Below are 14,095 nucleotides of genomic sequence, written 5' to 3' on the forward strand. Positions count from 1 at the left end.
TTTATGAGTATGGCAAAAATTATGTTATTTCAGCTGATGAAACATGTTTACATTTTTGTTCAGTATATTTGCACATGGCACTATTTGCTGGATTGGGTGGCTGGTAGCCTAGTGGTTAGAGCATTGGGACAGTAACCGGAAGATTGCTGGATGAATCCCCGAGATGACAAGGTAAAAATCTGTCATTCTGCCCCTGAGCATGGCAGTCAATGGGAGACACAACTCCCATTGCATTGACTCCAATCAATGTAAAAAAAAATATGTCTGTGTTTTAGGAGGGGCGGACATACAATTAGGCAGCAAAGGCGATGACACCATCAGGGGGCTTCGTGAACTTGGCATTATTTTGTTTAATAATACATTATTTCTTGTGGCAAATGGATCAGTTTTCCTTTTAGCTCCAGCTTTTAAACGGTAGGGGCTATTATGACCCCGTGCCAGAAAGCTAATACTCTCAGGGACACGCACGTATTCTAAGACGCTCACAAGCAATGTAGGACACGCTAGAAGGGACTGTGACAAAACTGCAGGTGTAAAGTAACTAATAAACAATATATGGGCTGGGCATCTGCCTGTGACCTCCAAATCACTAAAATACAATTTATGCTCAGCGAAGCACAATAAATATGAATGTCCCGACTTCTTCAGAAGCCATATCACCGTAAATGCTGCATGACCAATGCAGACTCCAGCTTGACCATGCATCGCCTTGTTTTCCTTCAACAAAGATGGTTGTCATAAATGTTGCAGGATTTTCTAATAAAAGGAGCAGCTATTCATATACAACTGTTATTTTGTGTCTTCTTATAAAGCAATTTTAGACATTGCAATGCCTTTAATATATAAACACTTTTTTACACGTTTAACCAAAGTTCCATAGATGCCCGTTGGTTCGTCAAGCTGTTCTAAGGTCAGTTTTTTATTTTACCCCCTGTTGCTGAAGGTGGTCTTGGCGAGTGTAAACTGATCCTAAATCTATAAAAGAAACCGGAAGACTTAGCAGTAAATGACGCGATGACGTCATGAACAGTTCGCGCGTTCAGGGATACATTTCGCGCCACAGACGCAACACTGGCACTGTAGATTTAGATTGTCCTCGCTGAGTTATAACATACAATTTCACCCTACATAGCTATAAACTCCGCTTCAACATGGCTAACATGCTGACAAAGGGAGCGATAGAGGTAGGTGGTGAAATTTTATGACATCCCAGAAAACATGCAAACAAAGTGTTCCCAGCATCGAGGAAGATGGTTTTCAGACGGGGACTGTCTGCACTGAGTGTTGACTTGCTGCTTTGTAGAGCTAGCCACAATGCTAGCTTACGTTTGCTAGCCATCTATATATATTTTTAATCTGTCTCAAGCTGTGTTCTACTCTTTCAACAGGCCCTAACCAAAGGCTCTAATGATGTACAAAACACCATACTTCAATTAGTGGTGAGTATGAATGGATGTGGAAGTAGCTAGCTAACGTTAGCTAGCTAACTTTAGCGAACTTGTTAGTTGGTCAAGTTAATGGGGCCAACTGTTGGAAGAATGACTACTGGCATTGTCAACAGTTAACTAACTTGGACAGTATGGATATACAACATTTAAGACAAGGATATTCCCCAAGATGGTAATACAGATTTCGACCACTGCTAGATTTTTGTCGACATTGACCAAGATAATTACGACCGCACTCCTGTATTCATATTCTTTCAGAACATCCGGAAAATTGATGGAGGCAGTGGACCAGCCCGCTTTCGTCTGATGATGAGTGATGGACAGCACTCAATGTCCTGTGAGTAGAACTATTCCAAATCCACCCCACCACCTGTTCAAAGTACACACAGAAATGGTTGTAGGGCAGGAGGCAGGGGACCATTACAGGTGGCACATTTTTATTATTATAATTTATTTATTTCACCTTTATTTAACCAGGTAGGCTAGTTGAAAACAAGTTCTCATTTACAACTGCAACCTGGCCAAGATAAAGCAAAGCAGTGCGACACAAACAACAACACAGAGTCACACATGGAATAAACAAACATACAGTCAATAACACAATAGAAAACGTCTATTTACAGTGTGCAAATGAGGTGAGGTAAGGCAATAAATGGGCCATAGTGGCAAAATAATTACAATTTAGCAATTAAACACTGGAGTGATAGATGTGCAGAAGATGATGTGCAAGTAGAGATACTGGGGTGCAAAGGAACAAAAATAAATAACAGTTTGGGGATGAGGTTAGATGGGCTATGTACAGGTGCAGTGATCTGTGAGCTGCTCTGACAGCTGGTGCTTAAAGTTAGTGAGGGAGATATGAGTCTCCAGCTTCAGTGATTTATTTATTTAAATTTTTTTTGCAATTCTTTCCAGTCATTGGCAGCAGAGAACTGGAAGGATAGGTGGCCATAGAGGAATTGACTTTGGGGGTGGCCAGTGAAATATACCTGCTGGAGCGTGTGCTACGGGTGGGTGCTGCTATGGTGACCAGTGAGCTGAGATAAGGCGGGGCTTTACCTAGCAAAGACTTATAGATGACCTGGAGCCAGTGGGGTTGGCGACGAATATGAAGCGAGCTAAACATGCATACATACGTAGCATTGCTTTGTGGTAAAGGCATGCAAAGAAAACTAACGTTTTCTGTTTGGATACTATATGCCAGTATTTTAAATTAATTCATGGTTCAAATTATATTGGATATATATATAGTAAATGTCAAGGTATCAGTTTAAATTAAAGTCAAGGATATTCTTAATGGAGATGTTAGAGACCTGCCAAATGAAGCTGTTGAGAAACTGCACCCCGTTGTTGTAAATCCATAGTGCAATCCAGTCGTAATCTGAATTACACCAGGAGCTAGACTTCAAAGACAACAGGGTAAATCAAAAGTGGTTTTAGTCTTTTTCCATAGTCTCACCCTGAAAATATCAAGGTAAATCGCTGACCTAAGAAACAGGGGCACTTTGGAGTGCTTTGTGCTGTGAATGTGATTTATGCTGTGGATTGCCTGGGGCAAACCAGCAGGAGGTAGTCAGGATTCAGTAAAAGGAATAGAGAGCTGCAAGTCATCATAGAAAAAAAACATAAATCAATTTCTTCCTTTTAATTTGGCATAGTTTAAGAAGTATTGTAGTAACATAGTCATGAAATAATAAGACCTATTAAGGAACATATTTTTGGGATCAAAATTTATCCTCATCCCAGGCTAGACTGAGCTGCAATTGGCTCTGTTCCATGTTTACTACCAAGGATCGCATGTTGTTTGTATCTGTCAGTGGTGAGGGTTTAGTTGGTCGATGCATATCATCAGCTCTCATAGACAAAGACAGACTAACACAAGCAATGGGCGTGTGCAGTGGATGGCCACCCTCTACTGCACTGCCGATGTTTGTGTTGGTCTTTCTTGTCTCTAACATCTCTATCCCTCCTCTAGCGTTCATGCTCTCCACCCAGCTCAACCCAATGGCTGAGGACAACCGACTAGCCCCAAACTGTATCTGTCAGCTGAAGAGGACCGTGACTAATGTCTTAAAGGATGGACGGTATGTTGCTTCTATCTTTTGATCTTTTCATGTTTTCCTGCCTACAGAATGACTAACCCTTTTCTTTCCATTTCTATTGGAAACATGGTTTAGGATCAGTTAGGATCACCACTTTGTTTTAAGAATGTGAAATGTCAGAATAATAGTAGAGTGATTTATTTCAGCTTTTATTTCTTTCATCACATTCCCAGTGGGTCAGAAGTTTACATACACTCAATTAGTATTTGGTAGCATTGCCTTTAACTTGGGTCAAACGTTTCAGGTAGCCTTCCACAAGCTTCCCACAGTAATTTGGGTGAATTTTGGCCCATTTCTCCTGACAGAGCTGGTGTAACTGAGTCAGGTTTGTAGGCCTCCTTGCTCGCACACGCTTTTTCAGTTCTTCCCACAGATTTTCTATAGGATTGAGGTCAGGGCTTTGATGGCCACTCCAATACCTTGACTTTGTTGTCCTTAAGCCATTTTACCACAACTTTGGAAGTATGCTTGAGGTCATTGTCCATTTGGAAGACCCATTTGTGACCAAGCTTTAACTTCCTGACTGATGTCTTGATGTTGCTTCAATATATCCACATCATTTTCCTGCCTCATGATTCCATCTATTTTGTGAAGTGCACCAGTCCCTCCTGCAGCAAAGCACCCCCACAACATGATGCTGCCACCCCCGTGCTTCACGGTTGGGATGGTGTTCTTCGGCTTGCAAGCCTCCCCCTTTTTGCTCCAAACATAACGATGGTCATTATGGCCAAACAGTTCTATTTTTGTTTAATCAGATCAGAGGACATTTCTCCAAAAAGTACGATCTTTGTCCCCATGTGCAGTTGCAAACCGTAGTCTGGCTTTTTTCATGGCGTTTTTGGAGCAGTGGCTTCTTCCTTGCTGAGCGGCCTTTCAGGTTATGTCGATATAGGACTCGTTTTACTGTGGATATAGATACTTTTGTACCTGTTTCCTCCAGCATCTTGCACTTTTTCGCACCAAAGTACGTTCATCTCTAGGAGACAGACCGCGTCTCCTTCCTGAGCTGTATGACAGCTATAGTTGCGTACTATTGTTTGAACAGATGAACGTGGTACCTTCAGGCGTTTGGAAATTGCTCCCAAGGATGAACCAGACTTGTGGAGGTCTACCATTCTTCTTCTGAGGTCTTGGCTGATTTCTTTTGATTTTTCCCATGATGTCAAGCAAAGAGGCACAGAGTTTGAAGGTAGGCCTTGAAATACATCCACAAGTACACCTCCAATTTACTCAAATGATGTCAATCAGAAGCTTCTAAAGCCATGACATTTTCTGGAATTTTCCAAGCTGTTTAAAGGCACAGTCTACTTAGTGTATGTAAACTTCTGACCCACTGCAATTGTGATACAGTGAAATAATCTGTCTGTAAACAGGTGTTGGAAAAATTACTTGAGTCATGCACAAAGTAGATGTCATAACCGACTTGCCAAAACTATAGTTTGTTAACAATACACTTAGGTTGGAGTCATTAAAACCTATTTTTCACCCAATCTTCTGACTTCAACTGTGTGTGTGTGTGTGTAAACATAGATAGATAGATAGATAGATAGATATATATCTCTTTGGAATATTATTTACAAAGCAGTTGTTAATCTGTTTTTCTTTTCAGGCGTGTGGTGGTCATATTGGACATGGAGGTGGTGAAGTCTGCTGATGAGGTAGCTGGAAAGATCGGAGAGCCCCAGCCTTACGTGGAAGGCGAGTCTTCAGCCCATACTGCATTTCTAACCATCACCATATCATACAGCTTAGGGGGATAGAAGTTGAACAAATGTTTGAATCCAGACATGGATATAGCCTGCCATGTTGAATGTGCACTTTACTTGTTTTGACCTTTCACTTCCTCATCTCCCTTGCAGGTCAGAGTAAAGCCCCACAGTCAGCCCCCAATCCCTCAGTCCACCCCCTGCCGCCCCAGAATGGAATTGATGGTATACAACTTCAGATCACTCACTTTGCTTTTAAATCTGTCTTTTCACATCATGTACCAGGAGTTGAATTGAGAGGTTGGGTCATTAATGGATTGTTTTCTCAAGATAAATTCATAATGTTTTGCCACTATATATATTTATTTAAAATGATTTAGAAGGTTACAAAACATTTCAATATAGGTTATTTTCTTTCAGTTTACAGTAGATGGCAGCATTTATGCAAAACGGACAAATGTTGGTTAAAATCCTCAGATCTACTGAACATGACACTGCTGCTGTTTTTGTCAGAAGGCTTAGCTAATTAACATTTGCCTCCTGGGTATATGCAGTCATCTGTAACATTATACTTATCTTACTAAGATTGTAGTTGACCCATGTGATACTGATAAGCACAAAATATTAGTTCTATGTTTGGTCTCTTTGTTGCAAATAAGCCAGTAAAATCAGTCTTGGAGAAAAGCTATGACACAGACATGCTGCTGGTGAACCATCTGTACTTCACACAGGTTATTATTTCCAGTAGTCCAGATGTCCTCGTCAGTCAGACTATACATTTGGTTTTGAATTGGATATGATCTGAGTATACAGTAGTATTGATGGTTTTCAGCTCTTTTGACAGTTCCCTTTTCGTGAGGTAATTAGGTAAGCACTTGGTTATAATTAGTACTGAAATAAAATGGTAATCATGCCATGATGAGAGATGGTACGTGATGGGTAGCCTAATTATCAATAATATGCTACTGTCATTGATTCCAAAATATACATATCTAGTTATTCAACTTTAATTTAGCATGTATTTTTACTAATGCTCCCTAAATAGGTCTAAGCGAAAGTGCGCAGGTAATTAAATTAATGCTTAATTCTAAACCCATCTCTTGTGACTGAATAACCATTTCTAATCATTGCACAGTACAAGTGTTTACCCAGTTATTTGATGAAAATATGCAGGGCTAAAGGAAACTTTTCTTAGTGCTAACCTACACTATCATAAGGCATTTTGTGAACCATGACAGATGAACTCTTAGCCCAATCTACTGCTTCAGGAGCTTATATCATCTTGTGGTCCAGGTCATAGGTATTCATCCCACTAATCTGATGTCAGAGAATTGAAGTAGTGATGGTGAGCTGCATCCTCATCAGCACAGTTATTATTGTTCAGTTGTGTGGCTGTGCTGCTGGATCTGGGGGCTTAATTACTAGAAATGCAGTGGTTGGCAAGTGGACTCTCTGAGCTGTAATCCAAAGTGTGAGACGCACACAAATCAAATGTGCAGCTAGCGCTTGTCCGGACAGAGAAACCTCAAAGTCAGGCTTCATGCACCAATTTCCTGTGGGAAGAGCAGCTTTGGTTTGTTATTTCACACTTATGTCTGCTTTGAGTCTGTGATATGTGAATCATCATCTCTCTCACAGAAACATCTCATACTCACACAACTTAGTTTGTTTTGGGGGGGGGGTGTTGTCTCCTCTCCTACTATCCCAAATCTAGCACAATAAATCCACTACTCTTCCTGATTAAGTTTTTCTGTGATGCGAGACTACTTTCATGAAGTGAGATAATTACATTGATCAAGGAGTTGTGATCCAAAGAAATTAGATTTTTGAAATTCAGCCCTGATGAATTATGGATGTCTATTCTTTTGAGTTTGCCACTCCATCACTGCTCTCTATATGCACCAATAATGCCTCTGTTCTCTTTTTAATTTCCCTATCTATCATAAGGCTCCATGAACAAAGGTCCCAGCAGAGAGTTTGGGGGGAAGAAGGGCATGCCTCCGTCTGCCATGCCCAGCACTCCTGGGGGATCCGCCAAAGTCGTGCCCATTGCCAGCCTCAACCCCTACCAGTCAAAGTGAGTGGTCTTCTTCTTATACCAGTCTATGGCTGAGTCCCACATGGCACCATATTTCTTACGTAGTGTACTACTTTAAAGTAGTGCACTATATAGGGAATAGGGTGCCTTTTGTGATGCAACCTATCACTTTGATGACCATCTCAAACAACATGGTCTCTTGAGTCATTATAATCCTGTTATACCATACTCTTTAGTCATATAACTGAATAATGACGGTGTGATGTGTTTGAGAATTATTCCATAGATAGTTGGTCAAGGTCTTTTCAAGGACTAGATGTCCATCCAACAACTACATTAACATTGGTTATTTTCTGTCAGGTGGACCATCCGAGCCCGTGTCACCAACAAGAGCGGCATCCGCACATGGAGCAACTCTCGTGGGGACGGCAAGCTGTTCTCTATGGAGATTGTGGATGAGAGTGTGAGTAAACGCTAACAAAAAGGGTTTCTCGTGTTGCCGTGTTGGATCGTGTGGAGCTAGTCCGTAGCTGACTGTTGTGTGTTGATGCAGGGAGAGATCAGAGTGACTGCCTTTACCCAGGAGGTGGACAAATTCTACAGCATCATCGAGACTGGCAAGGTGAGAGGAACTGCCTCCTATTAATGATGCTTATCCACCATATGTCTGTCACTTTGGCAGATTTGGGTCAACTGAGTAATCAATCTCAATGTGCTATTGCCAATACCTTTTGATTTGTGCAATCTGCTGAATTGGATATAATGTGATATAATGATACAAATCTTAGATGAATGATTCTCTCCAAAATGAGTCACAAGACAGTAGCAACATGATCCTCTGCTTCAGATCCTCTGTTAGGCTTTATTTACCAGCTACATCAGTATTCAGCTGAAGTGAATCCTGTGTCCAGATCTATTTTATATTTGAACCTTATTTGGTCCATGTCCAGGTGTTCTACATCTCCAAGGGATCCCTGAAGATCGCCAACAAGCAGTACTCATCCCTGAAGAATGACTATGAGATGACCCTGAATGGAGAGTCCACCATCATCCCCTGCGAAGACACCCAGGACGTACCCATGGTGCAGTGCAACTTTGTCTCCATCGCCGACCTGCAGGCCCGAGAAAAGGACACCATTTTGGGTAAGGTACAGGTGTAGCAAAGGAGGAGTGAAGGGGATGGGTAGTCCAGGCAGGGCTGGCGGGGCATGATAACCGTCATTAATAACAGACATAGCTTATTATTATTATCCTATCATAGGGATAGCTTCAATAGAGTGGTAGGGGAGGGGAGAGGGATGCTATGGCAGCAGCGGGAAGCTGGTTGCGCTGGGGAGGTTGAGGTAATTCTAAGAGCAGATATAAAAGTCATTAATAACGCTGATGACAGTAATGGCCTGTGGCGCAGATTTACTTTGGGCCCTATGGCAGAGAGGAGAGAGAACTGGTAAAATGAGTTAGTAATAAGCCATTTTCAGCGTCCCAAATGGCACTCTATTCCCTATATAGTGCACTACTTTTGATCAGGGCCTATATTGCGCCGGTCAAAAGTAGTGCACTATGCAGGAAATAGGATGCCATTTGGGACTAATCCCTAGTTGTAATGATAGTAATAGACTCCTTGCAGCTTGTAGTCTAGCTGTATAGTCATTTCTCTTCAGGACCAGCAGGCGTCAGGCGCCAGCCTCGTGATGTTGAAGACATCTTCTTAAGCATGCTTAAATCAGTTGTAACCTAACAACGACTGGATGAAAGGGTTAAAATGGCAGAGAGTATAGGTTACTCCCAAATTACACCCTGTTCCCTATATAGTGCACTACTTTTGACCAGAGGGCCCTGGTCAAAAGTAGTGCACTACACTTTTAACCACTAGGCTAACTGCGGCTCCATGAAGATAATTATTTAGGATGTAAAGTGATTTTTAGATCAGTTAGTGTCCAACTGCAAATTAGTAGAATTTGATCTCAAACGTGGCCGTAGTCTACTGTGCTCATCATGTCACCTGTGTTAAAAATATGTTCAACTATCTATGGACATTTTCACATGCATATTATAAATATTGATCACGTGTCTGATTCTCCTGGGTCACTCAGTACCCCCAGTTCTCCACAGTAATGTTGCTCAGAGTCAACTGTGCTAATGATGTGGTCGTGTGTGTTTTCCAGATGTGATTGGCGTGTGCAAGAGCGTGTCCGACGTGACCCGCCTCAACACCAAGAACAACCGTGAGGTCTCCAAGAGGACGCTCAACCTGATGGACCAGTCTGGTAAACTGGTGGAGGTCACCCTGTGGGGAGAGGAGGTGAGAACTGGGGGACAGACACTAGCACAGCCATAGATGGTCTATATGCGTCTGGACACAATGGGACAGTCCTGCTGGATAAAGAGAGGATGAAAGTCACTTTCTCTCATGCTGGTGACATGCTATAGCACCTTCATTATGTGCTGTACACACCTGCATTAAGTTTGTGTCCCTGTGTCTTGTCAGCCAGAGCCCCAGGTAGGGCTCTGGCTCGTCTCTCTCTCTGTGTGTTTAATAGAAGCTGATGTGGTTTTAGTCACTGAGAATACCCTGTCACAGTGTGATGAAGGAACCCAACTCCTGCAGTTGATTTTATACGTGTCTCAGTTGGGCTATGCTTAGTTTGCCACCATTTCTTTCATTCTGACAAGCTACAGCACACTGTTCCCTCTGTTTGTTCTGCAGATATCCCCTATCCGGGGGCACTTGCAGAGGTACACAACATGTATAGTTTATAAAGAACAATAAGCTTTAGTAAATACAGAATTGCAAGAATATTTTTTTCCCACTTTATTTTTCTCCCCCGGTGCTGATACTTTTGGGTATGTAGTGTATGTGAACACCTGCTCGTCGAACATCTCATTCCAAAATCATGGAGTTGGTCCCCCCTGTGCTACTTTAACAGCCTCCACTCTTCTTGGAAGGCTTTCCTCTAGAAGTTGGAACATTGCTGGAACATAATGGCCCCAGAACATTGTTCCTCCACCAAACTTTACAGTTGGCACTATGCATTGGGGCTGGTAGCGTTCTCCTAGCATCCACCAAATCCAGATTCCTCTGTCGGACTGCCAGATGGTGAAGTGTGATACATCACTCCAGAGAATATATTTCCATTACTCCTGAGTTCAATGGCTTTACACCACTCCAGCCGAAGCTTGGCATTGCGCATGGTGATCTTAGGCTTGTGTGCAGCTGCTTGGCCATGGAAACCCATTTCATGAAGCTTCTGACGAACAGTTATTGTGCTGACGTTGCTTCGAGAGGCAGTTTGGAACTCGGTAGTGAGTGTTGCATCCGAGGACAGACGATTTATACGCGCTACTCGCTTCAGCACTCGGTGGTCCTGTTCTGTGAGCTTCTGTGGCCCATCACTTCGCGGCTGAGCTGTTGTTGCTCCTAGATGTTTCCACTTCACAATAACAGCATTTACAGTAGACTGGGGCAGCTCTAGTAGGACTGAAATTTGACGAACTGACTTGTTGGAAAGGTGGCATCCAATGACGGTGCCATGTTGAAAGGCACTGAGCTCTTCAGTAAGGCCATTCTACTGCCAATGTTTGTCTATGGAGATTGCATGGCGGTGTGCTCGATTTTATACACCTGCCAGAAATGGGTGTGGCTGAAATAGCCGAATCCCCTAATTTGTGTAGTTTTGCACATAAAGTGTATATCATTGGTATCCTCAGTCAACCTACCTGTTCTATTTGCAGGCAGAGAACTTTGATGGCTCTGGGCAGCCCATCCTGGCCATCAAAGGGGCCAAGCTGTCGGACTATGGGGGCAGATCTCTATCTGCTTCGTTCAGCAGCACCGTCATGGTCAACCCCGACATCCCTGAGGCATACAAGCTGCGGGGCTGGTAAGTGTCTGTCTCATCTGGAGCCAAATAGCTTTAGGTTCTAACAGCCTCTGTGACTGTGTTATACAAGAACAGCCTGGGTATGTATGGAGCCACTATTGGGTCATATTTTGGTTTTAAAAGACCGGGAATGAATCTCTCACATCCTCTGCTCTACTGTTGAGAGAATTCTAAAGAAATTTGAATGTTAAATATCAGATCCCCCCCCCAAACCCTAAGAGGGGTGCGTGCTCTGGCTTGTATCATCAAGATTAGCCTACCTCCGTTAGTGAAGATGTGGGGGGGTTACTTCAATGAAGCTTTACATATGATTGCAAATCATTCTTAAACTGTGGAAAATGCCTTTTTCTTATCTGCCCTTCAAAAGAATCCACAAATGACATGTGCACAAATTTGTCTTTGATTGTGGTGATGGGAGCATTTGTGTTTTGATCACATTGACGGGGCAGAACATAAAATATTTACTTAATTAATGTCAATAACTAAATTCAAAATGTATTTTGAAGTAACCCTAAAGCCTATATTTGTAGCCAATCTGTAAATGGCACACCCAACTACCTCATCCCCATATTATTACTTACCCTCTTGCTCTTTTGCACCCCAGTATCTCTACTTGCACATCTATCACTCCAGTATTAATGCTAAATTGTAATTATTTCGCCTCCATGGCCTATTTATTGCCTACCTCCCTACTCTTCTACATTTGCACACACTGTACATAGATTTTTCAAATGTTATTTTCTATTGTGTTATTGACTGTACGTTTGTTTATGTGTAACTCTGTGTTGTTGTCTGTGTCACACTGCTTTGCTTTATCTTGGCCAGGTCGCAGTTGTAAATGAGAACTTGTTCTCAACTGGCCTACCTGGTTAAATAATGGTGAAATTAAAAATAAAACAATTTTGTAGTTAAACCTAAAGCCTATACAGAGGAACAGGCCCCTGTGTTATCCCTTGAAGACCCCGCTGCTCCAGCAAAGCAATGGGAAAAATGTTACTATGACTCATATTTTCAGATTTTCTTTGCCTTCTCTTGAGAATTCCCGTTATTCATTACTTAAATAATGTTATTCACTGTGTACCATATCCCAAAATAAATACTCTGCTTTTCCAATACCATATCTAGTTGGGAAGCTAGGCAGCAGTTTAGTTAAGTTGATATCAAAGCAGTGTCTTGTCAATGGCCGGCTAGAAGCATAAAATTGGAATCTTGTAATTCAGTGGGTAGAAGCAGGGTTGGAAAGGCAGTCGGCTAGATGTGTATGGATGGAGGAGGCAGGGTGATCACAGGGACCTAAACTTCTTCGGGATCGGTGTCTCTTCCACGGGACGGTTGAGCTAACGTAGGCTAATGCGATTAGCATGAGGTTGTAATAACAAGAACATTTCCCAGGACATAGACATCTGATATTGGCAGAAAGCTTACATTTTTGTTAATCTAACTGCACTGTCCAATTTTAAAGTAGCAATTACAGTGAAATAATACCATGCTATTGTTTAAGGAGAGTCCACAATTTAGAACATAAGTTATTAAGTGACAGCCATTGCTCCTATTTAACCTTCACCTCAGCTCTCTGGCACTTTGATTGAGCTGTCCCTCCTTCTACATCCTCTCCTCCTCTTCTCCCACTCCTCCTCTCACACTCCTCTGACAACAGACCATGCCTGGCCCCCAGTCAGAAAAATGTCTCAAAAGTGGAGATTCAATCGATTCTCACCCAAGGTGCTATTTTATTTACCTTCCAACAGCAACACTGGCCCCACACTCCCCAGGGAAATAAGATGAAAGGAGGCTGAGGAATGAAAGGGAAGGAGACCCAATAACAATTTCAATTTATATTTTGGCACGTCCTGTGCGTCTTGACGTGCTCAAATTCCACTTCCCTGTGCCTTAGGAAAAAAAAGGTTGGGCCACTGTAATTATTTTTGAGCGGATCAGAAGCCTTGATCTGCATAATGAGAGCAGTGAAATGTGACTACATAGCGGGAGGGAGAGAGGGGTGGCAAGTCAACAAAATATGCTCATATCTGCCACTTCATTGGGTGTCTGGGTTGTGGTGATTTCTGATTACAGCTTTATCTCTCCCTCACGACTACCCTTTGAAAGGTTGTTGTCGGGTCACTGGATCTCAGACGTTTCTTGGAAACGGTTTTGGTATTATTTGTTTTTTCAGTATGCTAAACGCCCTGTCCTATAAACATTTAATGGACTAAGCTATAGAGAATTGTTACTAGTTGGGTATTTGAATGATATTTGGCCATTTCAAAGAGGTCATTCCACAAACATAATGTGGTATTATATGCTTCCTATTCAAGATAATTCTCTACCATTTGTCTAAGTGGAAGCCTGTCTCAAGCATTTTGCATTAAATCATATAGCTTGTTTACCAATATGGCATTGGATAATGATGTGGATGTAGTGGAGCGACTTTGCGAGAATCTCCAATGTTTCCGCCTGCTCACTTCAACAACGCAGGTGTTCCACTTCCTGCCCTCTGAGCTGTGTGAGCTTCCTTAATTTTCTCTGTCTCAAATGTCACCCTATTCCCTATATAGTGTACTACTTTTGACCAGAACATTATGGCCTCTGGTCGAAAGTAGTGTACTACAAAGGGAATAGGGTTTCATTTGGGACTCAGGAACGCCAGTCACTTGTCACATGGACAGCCAGCGATAACGAGCCTAAGTGTTGTTTTGTTTTCCAGTGCAAAGCCTAGCTGCTGTGGGATGATGCATGTCCTCAAGGACAAGTTGGCTCCTGCAGGTTTGCAGGCATCCATCAGTTAGGCCTGGTGAACAGTTCAGAGGTTGGTGATAGAGTCCTGACCTCAGACATTAGTCTCTGACTAATGGTAGTGACCCAACCAGAACATCTTATGGTATTTTTGGACGATATTGTACTGACCAAATATATATATGCA

At 42.3% G+C, this 14,095-nt stretch overlaps 1 protein-coding gene across 1 annotated transcript in view; it reads left to right on the forward strand.

Annotated features, from left to right (window-relative positions):
- Positions 1-1,024: 1,024 nt before the first annotated feature.
- LOC115163438 (replication protein A 70 kDa DNA-binding subunit) overlaps positions 1,025-14,095 on the forward strand; it is a 48,436-nt gene continuing 35,365 nt past the window's right edge. Inside the window, exons 1-12 of the mRNA XM_029715294.1 lie at positions 1,025-1,184; positions 1,389-1,439; positions 1,707-1,785; positions 3,424-3,532; positions 5,160-5,248; positions 5,410-5,481; positions 7,204-7,333; positions 7,655-7,757; positions 7,848-7,916; positions 8,245-8,437; positions 9,460-9,596; positions 11,027-11,175. Coding sequence (XP_029571154.1) covers positions 1,152-1,184; positions 1,389-1,439; positions 1,707-1,785; positions 3,424-3,532; positions 5,160-5,248; positions 5,410-5,481; positions 7,204-7,333; positions 7,655-7,757; positions 7,848-7,916; positions 8,245-8,437; positions 9,460-9,596; positions 11,027-11,175 — 1,214 coding nt within the window. The 5' untranslated portion in view covers positions 1,025-1,151. The remainder of the gene's footprint in view (positions 1,185-1,388; positions 1,440-1,706; positions 1,786-3,423; positions 3,533-5,159; positions 5,249-5,409; positions 5,482-7,203; positions 7,334-7,654; positions 7,758-7,847; positions 7,917-8,244; positions 8,438-9,459; positions 9,597-11,026; positions 11,176-14,095) is intronic.

This window comes from Salmo trutta, chromosome 26 (assembly GCF_901001165.1).
Source record: "Salmo trutta chromosome 26, fSalTru1.1, whole genome shotgun sequence".
NCBI lineage: Eukaryota > Metazoa > Chordata > Actinopteri > Salmoniformes > Salmonidae > Salmo > Salmo trutta.